The following is a 15697-nucleotide window of genomic DNA, read 5'->3' on the forward strand; positions in this document are numbered from 1 at the left end:
ATCCTGGTCCCTTTTTAGAGAAACAGCACCAAAGTATGATGATGCCACCCCCATGCTTTGCAGTAGGTATGGTGTTCTTTGGATGCAACTCAGTATTCTGTCTCCTCCAAACATGATGAGTTTCTAATTTGGTTTCAGCAGACCATATGACATTCTCCTATTACTCTTCTGTATAATCCAAATGCTCTCTAGCAAATTTCAGATGGCCCGGACATGTACTGGCTTAGGCAGGGTCTGAGTCCCTGGCGGTGTAGTGTTACTGATGGTAGCCTTTGTTACGGTGGTCCCAGCTCTATGCAGGTCTTTCACTGGGTCCCCCTGTGTGATTCTGGGATTTTTGCTCACCAGTCTTGTGATCATTTTGGAGCCCCAGTTCAAGGGAGATTCAGTGGTCTTGTATGTCTTCCATTTTCTTATTATTGCTCCCACAATTGATTTCATCGCACCAAGCTGCTTGTCTATTGCAGATTGTCTTCTCAGCCTGCTGCAGGGCTACAATTTTGTTTCTGGTGTCCTTCAACAGCTCTTTGGTCTTCACCATAGTGAAGTTAGGAGTGTGACTGAGGTTGTGGACTGGTGTCTTTTATACTGATAACAAGTTCTAACAAGTGCCATTACTACAGGTAATGTGTGGAGGACAGTGGAGCCTCTTAAACAAGTTACAGGTCTGTGAGAGCCAGAAATCTTGCATGTTTTTAGATGACTAAATACTTATTTTCCACCATAATTTGCAAAATAAATCTTGCCAAATCAGACAAGGTGATTTTCTGGATTTGTTTTCTCACTTTGACTCTCATGGTTGTGGTCTACCTATGATGTCAATTACAGACCTCTCTCATCTTTTTAAGTGGGAGAAGTTGCACAACTTGTGGTTGACTAAATCCGTTTTTTCCCCACTGTATCAAACTATGTTTTTCTCTGAAATGCTGCAGTGTTTGAGTTGTGTGTATGTATGTGTGTGTGTGTGTGTGTATATATATATATATATATATATATATATATATATATATATATATATATATATATATATATATTGTGAAAATCATGCAGCCATCATCTAATACATGCTGCCTATGGATTGTGTAGCATGTTTTAGCAGTCGGGTTCCATTTAAGAACACTGATTCAGCACACTTGTACTCGGAAGGAGAATAAGCTTGGATTCATGGAAACTCCATCCGAAGAGAACGCATTATAGGCATGTACATGTAGGAACTGAGTATATACAAGATCTCCAACACCTCTTTCCGTGTAAGCAAATGAAATGTGGTCGGAAACCTCCATATAATCGATGGGCAGTTTTGGTTGCACTTGGTGCTTTTATTATGCCCTGGATATAATGTCATTTTAGGTAGCTTCTTAGCTTCTGGTGTCTTTTTAGCTGACAAGAAGGCTCAAAAGAAACCTCCACACTTCTCAACATCCCTTCCTACGGTCCAAGAGCTCAGTGATATAAAGAACAAGAAAAAGGTATATAGCTGGCGAGCATTTTCATTTGTTTTATTGTTTTTTTGGAGCCCATTGTAGCAAACCTGTAACATTTGATCACTTTGTGTTGGATGTTTTCAAAGCTCCTTATAACTGGAACCGAGCAGTTTAATCAAAAATCTAAGAAAGGAATACAGTTTCTTCAAGAAAAGAATCTCTTGACAACACCAATGGATAACAGGGAGGTAGCACAGTGGCTGAGGGAGAATCCAAGACTGGACAAGAAAATGATAGGAGAATTCGTAAGTGATCGCAAGAGCCTTGATCTACTTGAGAGCTTTGTGGGGTGAGTCATTGCAGCTGGACAATCAATTATTATAATTTATTATTTTCAATAACAGAACTGCATAATTTGTAGATGAATTGATTAATAAAATTAATGCCTCTGATGCCGTGACTAGTTGAGACATTTTCACAATGTATCCCATCGTGTCTTCTATCAGCCATGTGCATAATCAGCACAAATCTCTCTCCTGTCTGGACAGATTGCTTTAATGGATCCGTGAAAAACTAAATTTTTTCTTCTTCTCCTTTATCAAAATTGCTTCTTTACTGAAGCAGGTAGACTGTCAGAACCCTTTTATTTTTATCCATTGATAATTGACAATGGTTCCATTAAACACGGATGGAAAACTGATGTACGATATGTCTTTGGTGATTCATCCATTTTATATAGATCCCAATAGATTCACTTTAATGGCTGAGTCTGGTACGCAAATCTGATGAGAATAGGACATGTTCTGAACCATACGGACTGGAAACACTGGCATGTTTTTTAAAATAGATGTGTATGGCGCAATAAAACTCTACGGGTAAGGCCGGGGTCACACTTGCAAGTGTGATGCGAGAGACTTGCGCATCAATACCCGGCACTGCCGTCTGGCACTCGGGATCGCAGTGTGCGGCTGCATAGAAATACATGCAGCCACACACTCCGGTCCAAGTTCCGGCGGCAGTGCCGGGTATTGATGCAAGAGACTCGCGTGAGTTTCTCGCATCACATTCGCAAGTGTGGCCCCGGCCTAAGTGTGCTGTCCTATAGAAAATTAAAAGAAAAAAATGCAAATGGCATACTGTGACATGTATGTGTGAATACAGCCTAAATCCGGCCATACACATTAGATATCTGTCAGCCAAGTGATATGTTGGCTGGCTCAGCCATATACGGGAGAGCATTCGTTCTGCCCATCTCTCCTGTGTTCCTTCCCTGAGAAAGCTGTCACCAGACATCTTTGGCTGCAGCTTATCTCTGAGAGATAATGCGATCAGCAGTCCAAAATCCGACATACCCAACAATTGGTTTTCTGGTGCCTCCAGACACATTAGACTGTTGACCGCGCTTGCTGATATTGGCTTGATCAACTGACATTAGTCTGTATGTGGCCATTACGACAGTGTTTTCAATTCTGGTTAGTGATTCTTCAGTAAAGAGCATCCGCAAGAGGTGTCACCTGGGTACAGTCGTGCTAAACTCTCAACTATACGCAGTAATAGAAATAAACAAGAAAGCATTCACTGACTGCATGCAGAGATCTAAAAGAATGTTACTTGCGTAACTTGATTATGCAATATGTATGCACTACATACATCAAAACTCTTCTTCAGTCATTTTTGTTCAGGCCATACAATCACCTGCAGTAAATTGGAGGTCTAAAGCTATATAGAAATCTGTGTAAGTGGAACCATTGGCCATCTGATAATTCTTGGTGCAGTCTCCAGAACTCGTGTAAATGAACCCTTTCACTTGGAAGTGACGTTCACTGTATATTTATAGTGTGTTGTTCATGTTCCATTATTTATTCCTTTAACTTTTCTAAATCCAGCACAAAACCTTTTCCTGAGTTTCGTAACTTTTTTTTTTTTGCTATGGAAGAGAATATTCAAGAAAATGAGTAATGATTCATTGAAGCCAATAATAAAAATGTATGATTTGTGGTTTATAGACACTTGAAAAAGTACTTTTTGTGTTTGTCATGTTACAACTGTCATTTCTTAATCATTTCTTTCACTTTATATCGTTAAGAACGTTTCAGTTCCAAGGCTTAAGAATTGATGAAGCATTAAGACTTTACCTTGAAGCCTTCCGTTTACCAGGGGAAGCGCCTGTGATTCACAGATTACTCGAGGCATTTACCGAGCATTGGAGGGTAAGGGAAGTCAAGTATCTACGTTTCTTTTAGCATAGCATTCACAAACTAAAAAGTGTGAAATATTCTCTTCCCATTTCTAGAAATCTAATGGAACGCCATTTGCCCATAGTGATGCCTGCTTTGCCTTGGCGTATGCCGTCATTATGCTTAACACTGACCAACATAATCACAACGTCCGCAAACAGAATGTGCCAATGACTCTAGAGGTGAGGTAAAACTTATATTTCCATCTCATTTTGCTTCCTTGCATTAATTTCACAGACCCACAGAGCAAAAACAAGACCTGAGCAATAATGTTGTGTTTTTTTCATTACACCCCATTTCATTTTCCTCTTTCAATACAGTCTATGATAAATTAAGTTGTAATATTGTAAAGCACCACTCATCTTTTAAAAAATACAACTCGTCCCACAGAAATACAAGATGTCACACAACTGTGTTTTGAAAATAAAGTTGTAGCTCTAGGCATGGATGGAAAAATGGAGAAGACTTTATTACTGTTTAGGTGACGGGGCTATTCTAAATAGCCAAAAAAGCTGATTTATACTTTTCTGCTGGCCATTGGTGACACTTTTTGTGATAAAAATACGGTAAGTATTACAGATGCTGACTGCAGGCAGGTATCTGTAGAACATCTAAATTCCTGCGTTGTTTTTTTTCAGTCATTGTCAGGTGCTGTATTTCATACTGAATCACAGAATTACATCCCTAGAGACTAGAGGTGAAGGCCATATTAGGATTCTGATCATTGCAGCAATCGAGCAGTTTTGTGCGACTGCTCTTCCAATGGCATTGTCATCAAAGACAACAGCCTTCACAGACCAAGCACACTTGACAAGCTATTCTGAAAACGCCATCTAAAATCCCTAATGTGGTCTCCTTTACAGTGCAATTATTAGGGCTCTTTTAAGATACACTTTTATCTTTATTATATTTTATTTTTGTTAACTTTTTTGGTTTAAGTTCCAGTTGAATGAGTATATTGGTAAATTGTATGTTTTTGCTCTGCATTAGGTCTCATTTAGAAGTCATGTTTGTTCCCAATGTTAATGATGGACAGCACAATGATGCCATCCATGTGTTGTCTGTGATCCCCTCAGACCCGTAGACTTGTGTGGATCATTTTAATCTGTGATATCGTTGAAAAATGGACTTGTCCCTGTGATTTTTGCACAGGCACACGGTCTTTATAATAGGCTGCTGACCATCTAATGCGGGCATCAACTCCTCTACGCCGGAGAGAGACAGTATTGAGTTGTTGGATTTCAACTACCTGATAATTTTGTTCTCGGGAGGAAATAAGCAAGCCACTTAGTAGGGTCTCAGCAAATCACTCCCCTCTTTGTACTTAAAAACACATGCATGGTTGCCCAAGCTAAGGTTGCACGTGTGTCACTGGTATCAGCAGGCCGCTACATATTCTGTGTACCTACCCTGCATTAGTTTGCTGATTCGTATTATTGTCTGTTACATCCCCATTTGTAAAGCGCTGTTGATATGCTGACGCTATGTAAACATGATTTTTATTTTTATTACTAATTATCTATCCCTGTACCTTTATACTGGTTTTTCTCTTTTTTTTTTTTTTTTTTTTTTTTGTGTTTAGGAATTCAGAAAAAACTTGAAAGGTGTCAATGGTGGGAAAGATTTTGACCAAGATATGCTTGAAGATATTTATCATGCCATCAAGTAAGTCATCAGTCATGTCTGTCTCCAGTTTGGGTGTTCCTATAATGAAGCCTATACACAATTATTAGGCAATTTGTATTTTTCAACAGCTACAGTTCTGTCGATCAATTCCAAACTGTTAATAAACCTGAATATTTAAGAAAATATAAGACAAGGTTTTGCCTTTCTTTGGTAATATTTGTGGGTAGAATTATTATGCAATTAAATGGAAGCAAGAATAATCAAACATCTCGGTGTACAAAAATACATTTAAAAAGTCAGTGGCCAATATAGCCCTCCTTCTTTTCAATAAGTCTTCCATTCATATAGTCTGTTTCCTAATGTGTTCACTAAGCAGCGGAGACATCGATGTTGTGATGGAGCATTGTCTTGCATAAAAATCGTGGTTTTCCTTTTTCCTGTACAACTGCTTGTAAAAAGTGTAAAACTGTCCGTAGGTTTAGAAGTTGGTTTCGAGTCTATCTTCAATCTGAAAAGGTCCAACTAGCTCATCTTTAATAATGCCAGCTCATAGCAGCACTCTACCTCCACCTTTGCACGCATCCGAGTTGGATGAGGTCTCCTGACTGATCCAGCCACGAGCTCATCCTTCTGGTCCATTAAGTATAGTCTCATCTTATCAGTTCATAAAACCTTTAAAAAGCCTATCTTCAGATATTCCTTGGCCCAATCTTAAGGTTGAGTTCCAGCCTTCCTTACCTCTGCCATGTCTCTGAGGACTAAAAACCTTGTACTTCTGTGCTCCCCAGGGTGGTTGGAGTTCTAGAATATGACAGCACTGGAGGATAATGGGTTTCTGGCGCTTCATCTTAGATTCTTCTCAAATCTTTGCCAGTTAACCCCTTTACCCCCAAAAGATGGTTTGCACTTTAATGACCAAGCCAATTTTTACAATTCTGACCACTGTCATTTCTTTATCGCCTTATTGGGGGACACAGATTACCATGGGTGTATGCTGCTGTTGCTGCTAGGAGGCTGACACTATGCAAAAACAAGAAAATTGGCTCCTCCCCAGCAGTATACACCCACCGACAGATGCCAAGTACCTCAGTTTGTGCTTAGTGTGTGTAGGAGGTGGACCGGGATCTTCTCAGATCCGCAGGTGTTTGTCGAACTTTTTAATCTTTTCTCGCTTATTTCTTTCAGGTCTTCACATCAGGAAACAGGGCGTAGTTTTCACTCTGATTTCCTATATCAGGCGGCTGAGCGAGCAGTGTGGTGATTTCCCACATCGTAACTCTCAGTACTGCAGGCAGGACCTTTCCCTAACGCCAGTCGGTGTTATGGGCGGATGACGGGTGGCCGGTCCTTGCCAAAACAACCCCTCACCCCTCTCCTGGGACAGGGCTGAGAGGAAGACGGCGGTGGTCAGCAGGCTATCCCTCGCACCCAGCAAGAAAACGCCGTCTTCTACATGTCACAGAGTAAGAGGACTTCTCCCAGCGGCCTGACTGTTACGCAGGGCCCCTGCGGTTATCCTCTTCAGGGACGTCAGGTAAGAGTCTGATCGTTCCCTTCAGCCGGCATGTCTCTGAGCAACATTTGAAATTCCCGCCCTCCTCCCTCTCTGCCAGCCGCGCGCCTCATGCTGACAGCCGCGCTCCCCGCCGTGCACAGGCATCAGCGGTCCCCTGGAGCGGTCGCTCCAGCTGAATGGGTCTTTTCATCATTGGGGGGGGTTTCCAGAGCGGTGGGGGCGCAGCTCACCTCTATCTATTGGCGCCGCGGCCATTGCAGGCTAGAGATCCAGGCGGGGAGGGGGAGCGGTTTCACTTTCTCTCCTGCCTCCCTGCTCAGGACGCGCTTCTCCTTTTCTCTCTGGCGCCCTTTTTCGCGCGCCCATTCCACCCTATTACAGGGCTCCTTTTCCTTTCAGAGGCATCAATCTTTTTATTACCGCTCCCCCCCGCCTCCATGGCCCGATCACGTCCCGGCGCCAAGCTCCGCCTTCCTCAACCTCACAGCCAGTTTCCTGACTGGAATCTCTCTTCTTCGCTGCTTGGAGGACACTTCAGGGTCCTGCTGCTCGTCAGATTCTCGGTAAGCTCAGCTCTTTATTGCAAATTAGCTCCCCTCTGCAGTCCCTGATCTTTTCTATTGCGGCCATACGACGTATCCCACCTATGTTCAACCCTTCAACGGCGCTTTCTTTCAAGCCCACCGTTATTCACTACGCCTGTGCACGCTGTAAAAAGAAGTGGCCTTCAGGTCAGTCGTCGCCCCCCTGTCCGTCCTGCAGTCCCTCCGCCATGTCAGTCTCTCAGGAGCACACAGATTCCCGGGATGAGGGTATCTCTTCTCTCTGAGTGGGCCGTGGCAATGTCGCAGTCTGTCTCTGATCTGACTAAAGTGTCTCAGTCCCTGGTCCAGGTCCTAGAACATTTGCCTCAGCTATCTACAGCCACCTGTGCACCGACTGCCTCGCAAGGTGAGTCGTCTGCACCTGACCGCGACCTTCAGAGGGACAGATCGAGTAGAATTACTAGGAAGCGTGTTCTCTTTTGCTCGTCTTCCAGCTCTCTAGGCCCGACTGCTTCTCCCAGGTACCCTTCTCCCTCCTCAGGAGACGACACTAGGTCAGATGAGGATCCCCAATCAGGATCTAGCTCAGAAGCAGATGGCATGTCTAAAACTCGGAAGATGGTCGATAGCCTCCTTTCAGCTATCTTTCAAACCTTAGAAATTAATCAAGACAAGCCCCCTTCTCAGGAATGTTCCATTCCATTTAAGCGGGCAAGGCCTCTATCCCAAACTTTCCCAAACCATAAAGAGTTTGATACTACACTGACCAAACACTGGGAGTACCCCGAGCAGAGCTTCTCAGGCCGCAGGTACTTAGATGTCCTGTACTCCTTTGATGCGGATTTACGCGCAAATGGTCCAAAGCCCCCGAAGTGGATCCTCCTGTCTCTTGCATAGCCTCAAAGACGTTCCCGGATGGGACATCACTTAAGGATCCGACAGACAAATAGAGTCTCTAGCAAAATCAATTTTTTGAGGCATCTGGTGCCTCCCTCTGTCCGATTTTCGCACCTGCCTGGGTAGCAAAGGTCATCTCTGCTTGGGCAAAGATTCTTCGCAGGGGCATCTTAGCAGCAGCTCCTCAGGACGAGTTGGTGGATCTGGCAGATCAAATTAATCATGTGGGTAAATACCTTTTGGCCACCACCCTAGATGCAGCTGGGTGCGTGGCAAGGGATAACAGCAACATAGTGGCCGTACGCCGAGTCCTTTGCCTAAAGTCATGGAATGCGGACACTACCTCAAAGATCGGCCTTCCGCCTCTAAGGAGCGAGAGCAGAAAAGACCATCTTACAAACCCGCTCCCCGCTGGAGATCTAGAGGTCAATACCCCAGGTTGTCAGGTACCCGGTCCGGTTGGTTTGCCTCCAAGTGACGGGTCACCCCCACCTGGAATTTCTTCCAGGGTGGGAGGCAGACTTTCCTTTTTCATGGACGCCTGCTGTTTGTTGTCAACGACGCTTGGGTCAGGGAAAATCATCACATCCGGATACAAGATCGAGTTTGCGTCTCCGCCAAAGGGACGTTTTTTCCTGTCCCGACCTCCAAGACAGCGATCTCACATTCCAGGATTTTTTCAAGCCGTCTCCTCTCTTCTTGCCGCCGGAGTGATCGTTCCGGTTCCCGCACACGAACGATTTTCAGGCTTCTATTCAAGTATCTTCTTTGTCCCAAAAAAAAAAAAAAAAAAAAGACGGTTCTTTTCGGCCAATCCTGGACCTCAAATTGCTCAATCGCCAAGTAAAGATTTTCCACTTCAGAATAGAGTCTCTTCGGTCGGTGATAGCCTCAATGGAACACAAGGAATGTCTCTGTTCTGTGGAAATACGGGATGCCTACCTTCACATCCCTGTGTGTTTGCAACATCAGAAATGCCTTCGTTTTGCGATTCAGGAAGACCACTACCAGTTCACGGCTCTTCCCTTCGGTCTGGCCTCCGCTCCCCGGGTTTTCCCGAAGGTAATGGCGACAGTCATGGCCATCCTCCGCTCCAGGGGGATCCTCATCATCCCTTATCTGGACGACCTTTTGATCAAGGGATCGTCCCGGCAAGACAGTCTTCAGATAGTCCTAGACACTCTTTGCCGTCTTGGGTGGATAATCAACAAAGGAAAGTCCATTTTGATCCCCACACAGCTCCTGACCTTCCTAGGCATGGAATTCGACACAAATCTAGCCCGTGTGTTTCTTCCAAAGGAGAGATTTTCAGCTCTTTCCAAAGGGATCCGACTTCTCAAGCGGCCAACCCCCATTCCCCTTCGGTCCGGCATGAAGGTTCTGAGGAAGATGGTAGCTTCCATGGAAGCGGTGCCCTTTGCACAATTTCATCTTCGTCCCCTCCAGTTGGCTCTTCTTTCGGCCTGGGACAAGACCTCGCTGTCCTTGGACCGTCCCATTCTCCTTCCCCTCAGAGTGAAACAATCCCTGACTTGGTGGGCAAGGCCAGAGTTGGTCCTTTTTTATGCTTCAATGGCAAGTCATCACCACCGATGCCAGCCTTCTAGGGTGGGGAGCGGTGTGCCATCTAAAAACGTCTCAAGGCCGGTGGAACCCACAGGAGGCTCTTCTCCCCATCAATCTTCTGGAGATCAGAGCAATCTTCCTGGCTCTTCTTCACTGGCAGCCTCTCTTCCTCGGCAAGCCGGTCCGCATTCAGTCGGACAACGCCACGGCTGTGGCATACATAAACCACCAGGGGGGCACGTGCAGCAAGCAAGTAATGGCGGAAGTAGCCAAGATACTGCGCTGGGCAGAACGTCACGTTCCTGCGATCTCTGCCGTTCACATTCCAGGGGTGGAAAATTGGGCGGCCTACTTTAAGTCGTCAAGGTCTAGCATCAGGCGAATGTGCCCTTCACCCCTCAGTCTTCCATCAGATATGCCAGCGCTGGGACACCCCAGATGTTGATCTCATGGCGTCTAGGATGAACCACAAAGTTCCGCAGTTCGTAGCCAGGTCCAGGGACCCTCTAGCCGTCTCTTGCGACTCCCTGATAATTCCGTGGTCCCAGTTCCGACTTCCTTATCTATTTCCGCCTCTTGCCTTGATCCCTCGAGTGGTCAAAAAGATAAAATCGGAAGGTGTACCAGTGATTCTGGTGGCCACAAACTGGCCAAGACGCCCTTGGTACGCGGAGCTGGTGAACATGCTCGCGGACGTTCCCTGGAGGCTTCCAGACCGTCCGGATCTTCTCTCGCAAGGCCCCCTTTACCACGAGAATTCTCAGTCTCTGAATTTAACGGCATGGCCATTGAGGCCGCGATCCGGAGAGAATCAGGTTTGTCTGACCAGGTGATTCAGACTATGATCAAAGCCAGAAAACCGGCCTCTTCCCGCATTTACCATAGGTGCTGGAAGACCTTTTTTCCGTTGGTGCGAGGGTTAAAAAAAAAAAAAAAAAAAAAAAAAGAAACTTTCCTATGTCCTTTTCCATTCCATCTATTCTGGGGTTCCTCCAGTCTGGTTTAGATGCGGGTCTGTCCCTCAGTACCCTCAAGGGCCAGGTCTCCGCCCTGTCTGTCCTCTCCCAAAGAGAGCTGGCGGTCTTACCGCAGGTTGACTTTTCTTCAAGGGGTCGCCCATGTGGCTCCTCCACATCATTCGCCGATAGATCCGTGGGATCTCAATCTCGTCCTTAGCGCTCTCCAAAAGGCGCTGTTCGAGCCTATCCAGGACATTCCTTTATCCCTTCTCTCGTGGAAGGTAACTTTCTTGATTGACATTACATCCATCAGAAGAGTTTCTGAATTGGCGGCCTTGTCATGCCGTTCCCCGTACCTGATTCTCCATCAGGATAAGGTCATTCTCAGACTCGTTCCTTCCTTTCTCCCAAAGGTCGTATCCTCTTTCCACATCAATGAGGATATCGTTCTTACATCTTTTTGCCCGACTCCGTCTCACCCTATTGAGAAGTCCCTCCACAAACTCGATGTAGTCAGAGCCTTGCGTGCTTATCTCGCCAGGACTGCTTCTTTTCGTCAATCCGATTCCTTGCTAGTCTTCTATGAAGGTCGCCGGAAAGGGTTCCGGTGTCCAAATCCACGATAGCTCGCTGGATTCGTTCTACCATTCTGGAAGCGTACCGACTTCAGGGAAAGCGGCACCCTCCTGGAGTGAGAGCCCTCTCTACCCGGGCTGTGGCAGCTTCGTGGGCTGTGCGTCACCAGGCTTCGGCTTTACAGATTTGCAGGGCCGCGACCTGGTCATCCTTTCCCACTTTTGCGAGGTTCTACAGGGTTCATACCCAGGCCTCGTCTGATGCAGTTGTTGGTAGGAAGGTTCTGCAGGCGGCAGTGGCTCACCGGCCGACCTAAGCCTTTCCGGTTCTTTCGTTCCTTTTTGCTGTTCCCGCCCTTGGGACTGCTTTGGATCGTCCCATGGTAATCTGTGTCCCCCAATAAGGCCATAAAGAAAGATGGATTTTTGGTTCTTACCGTAAAATCTTTCTTGGAGCCTTCATTGGGGTACACAGCACCCTCCCTGTTTAAGTTGTACCGTGTTGGGCTTTGAGCTCCTTGTTGGGTTGGTACATATGTTTAAAGTTCCGTGGCTTCTCCTACTGCTTTCTCACCAACTGAGGTACTTGGTATCTGTCGGTGGGTGTATACTGCCGGGGAGGAGCCAATTTTCTTGTTTTTGCATAGTGTCAGCCTCCTAGCAGCAGCAGCATACACCCATGGTAATTTGTGTCCCCCAATGTAGGCTCCAAGAAAGAGATTTTACGGTAAGAACCAAAAATCCATCTTTTATGTGGTTATAACTCTGGAACACTTCAACGGATCCTGGTGATTCCGTGTTTCTTTTTACGTGACGTTGTTCTTCATGATAGTAGTAAAATTTCTTCAATATGACTTGGGTTTATTTGTGGGAAAAAAAAAAAAAGAAATGTGGCGAAAATTGTGCAATTTTCAAACGTAGAATTTTTATGCCCTTAAATCACAAAGATATGTCAAACAAATCGTTAATAAACAACATTTCTCACATGTCTACTTCAATTCAGCACAATTTTAAGTTATAAGGGTTAAAAATTGACCAGGGAGTTTTTCCAATAAAATTTACAAAACCATTTTTTTAGGGACCACATCACATTTGAAGTGAACTTTGAGGGGACTATATGACAGAAAATACCCAAAAGTGACATTCTAAAAACTGCATCCCTCAAGGTGCTCAAAACGACATTCAAGAAGTTTATTAACTCTTCAGGTGCTTCACAGGAATTTTTGGAATGTGGAGAAAAAAAACACCTTGAACCCCCAGGTGCTTCACAGAAGTTTATAATGTTGAGTCGTGAAAATAAAAAAAAAAAAGAATTTTCCCTTCACCCATGACAGCACACCTGAGAGAGGGATCCGCCCCGCCAGGACAGGAACCTACTGAGATATAAGGGGCGGCACCTCTCCCCCACTTCAGTTGGGTTCCTGTCCTGGAAGGAATCCCACTGTGGCGGTGCCTATCATGGCGAAGAGAAAGAAGAAGAAGAAAAAAAAAAATGATCCCAGGCCCGTCTCACCTGTAGCGCCGGCCGTCGGGTGCTGGAGGCACAGTCCCCGGTGACTCCTCGGGCTCCGGGTTTGTGTGGGCGCAGGCAGGGATCCCGGTGGTTCCTGGAGACCCGGCTGTGCCGCCCTCCCCTCGCGCGGGCCCGCGACCTCAATCCTCTGAACAGCTAGCAGGGGAGAGCCGCGGGCGCCTTCCGGCCACTGACGAAAGCTAAATAGTGCTCTCTTCCCTGCGATGGTCGATTTGTTATTTGGGAAAAACTTGGTTGATATCCTGGAAAAGGCAAGCGATAGGAAGAAAGGATTCCCGACAGATCAGAGGAGACATCCCTTTCGGAGAGGAAGATTCAATAGGGGTCGTCCTCCGGACGATAGAAAAAGATGGGAAGATAAAAGGAAAAAAGGAGTCGGGATTTATTTCTGGTGGAGGCACCTCCACTTCAAAGAAATCTCCACAATGACGCCAGCATTCCTGTAGGGGGGAGATTGGCCCTCTTTTCCCAGGCCTGGGAAAAGAACTCTTCCAATACCTGGATCCTAGGCATCTTAAGAGAAGGCCTGAGAATCCCCTTTGTTCGCCAGCCAAAAGCGGTGTTTGTCATTACCCCTATCAGGAAAGCGATTGAAGAACAGTTGGCCTTGGAATCAGAGATCCTGAGCCTGATAGACAAGCAGGTCCTTTCCGAAGTCCCAAACACACAGGAAGGATTCTATTCCCCCCTTTTTCTTATAAAGAAACCAGATCAATCATTCAGGACGGTCATAAACCTCCGAGGTCTCAATCGGTGGCTAAGGAATCAAACCTTCAAGATGGAATCGGTGGCTACGGCCATAAAGCTGCTACATCAAGATTGTTTTATGGCCGTAGTCTATTTGAAGGATGCATATTATCACATCCCTATCCATATGGATTACCAATAATACTTGAGTGGCTCTTTATATCCAGGGCATACTCAGGCATTTCCAATTCAGAGCTCTTCCATTTGGCATATCTATAGCCCCGAGGGTTTTTACCAAGGTCATAGCGGAGGTAACAGCCTTCCTCCGGATTCACAATACGGTCATAATAACCCTACTTAAACGATTTCCTTATAGTGGGCAGCTCAGAGGACCACTGCACGGCACAGTTGGGCCTGGTGACTGACACTTTACAGGAAGTAGGGTGGATAATAAATTTCCAAAAATCAAAACTACAGCCCCTAAAAATACAGACCTTCCTGGGATTTATCCTGGATTCAGAACAGCAGGCGTGTCTGCTTCCGGATACCAAAATAGAGAAGGTGCAGAACATGACACTGGCTGCCCAAAACCAACCTCATATGACATTGAGAAATGCGATGTCTCTACTGGGTACCCTGACGGCCTGTATTCCGGCGGTCAGGTGGGCTCAATTTCACACCCGACAGCTCCAGGGAGAGATATTGTCAGCACAAAGATCGCTGAGAGGGCGTTTAGAAGGAAGACTGGAGCTTTCCTTAGAGACCAGGGACTCTCTCAACTGGTGGCTGGACAGTGCAAACTTGGCTTCGGGAATGCCTTGAGACAGACAGACACGACCGACGTAATACTAACAGATGCAAGCTTCTCGGGGTGGGGGGGCACACCTAAGGGGTTATGTAGCCCAGGGTTCCTGGAGGTCTCAAGAAATGGGGGCATCTTCCAACCTGAGAGAACTGTGGGCAGTGAACACAGCCCTAAGCCAATTCATTCCCCTACTCAGGGGTCGCAATGTCCGCATCATGTCGGACAACAAAGTAATGGTGGCGTACATCAAAAACCAAGGGGAGACAAGATCACACTCCCTAATGAAGGCAGCAAGCGACATTCTTGGCAGAGCGGAGCAACACCTACACTCCTTAACAGCCTTGCGCATAAAATGGGCAGAAAACATAGAGGCCGATTTCCTGAGCCGCAATACTCTGAGGCAAGGAGAATGGGCTCTGAATCGGTCCGTTTTTCAAAAAATAACACAGCTTTGGGGGAAACCAGTGATAGACCTCTTTGCCAACAAGTACAACAGGCAGAGAGGTTTTGCTCACTAAACCCGAGAGAAAAACCATGGGCAGTGGACTCATTGCAAATTCCGTGGGACTTCAGGCTAGCCTATGCGTTCCTCCCAGTGGCTCTCATCCCAACAGTTGTCAGGAAGATCAGGAACGATCAAGCCAGGGTGATCCTAATAGCCCCATTTTGGCCAAAAAGGCCCTGGTTTGCTCTGCTACGAATGATGTCCCTCTCTGATCCATGGGTTCTGCCAGAAATCCCGGATCTACTAGCTCAAGGTCCAATATTCCACGCTCAGGTCAAAGGATTCCATCTGACGGCGTGGAATTTGAAAGGTCGCTTTTAATGGATAGAGGGTTCTCTCCCGGGTTGGTGGCCACCCTGCTAAAGAGTAGGAAACCGGTGACAACCAATATCTACGGCAGAACATGGAATAAATTCCTGCAGTTCCTAGGTAAGCTGTTAGGACAAGAACCCCCGATTAGTGCCATCTTGGAGTTTTTACAATCAGGATTACAGCTGGGGTTAGCGGTAAACACTCTTAAAGTTCAGGTATCTGCACTAGGAGCGCTCTATAACTGCAACTTGGCAACAAATAGATGGGTAGCCAGATTTATCAAATCCTGCCATAGGGCTAGGCCTATCCCAGTACCTAGAATAGCCCCGTGGGATTTAAACCTGGTACTAGAGGCCCTTACAAAAGAACCATACGAGCCTTAACATCAGCTACCCATAAAATATCTGACCCTAAAGACGATCATTTTAGTGGCCCTTACATCGGCCCGTAGAGTAAGCGACTTGCAGGCTCTCTCGATAAATCCACCCTATACACAAGTTTTTCAGGAC

General features: G+C 46.0%; 1 protein-coding gene across 4 annotated transcripts in view; it reads left to right on the top strand.

The window, feature by feature from the left end:
* The window catches only part of GBF1 (golgi brefeldin A resistant guanine nucleotide exchange factor 1), a 212446-nt gene that overhangs the window by 47465 nt on the left and 149284 nt on the right, over positions 1-15697 (top strand). For all 4 annotated transcript variants that reach the window (XM_073585753.1, XM_073585755.1, XM_073585754.1 and 1 more), the window contains exons 9-13: positions 1381-1469; positions 1571-1773; positions 3511-3634; positions 3718-3843; positions 5244-5326. In XM_073585753.1, coding sequence (XP_073441854.1) covers positions 1381-1469; positions 1571-1773; positions 3511-3634; positions 3718-3843; positions 5244-5326 — 625 coding nt within the window. The remainder of the gene's footprint in view (positions 1-1380; positions 1470-1570; positions 1774-3510; positions 3635-3717; positions 3844-5243; positions 5327-15697) is intronic.

This window comes from Dendrobates tinctorius, unplaced genomic scaffold (genome assembly GCF_039654945.1).
Source record: "Dendrobates tinctorius isolate UK_male_01 unplaced genomic scaffold, ASM3965494v1 ptg000089l, whole genome shotgun sequence".
Lineage (NCBI taxonomy): Eukaryota > Metazoa > Chordata > Amphibia > Anura > Dendrobatidae > Dendrobates > Dendrobates tinctorius.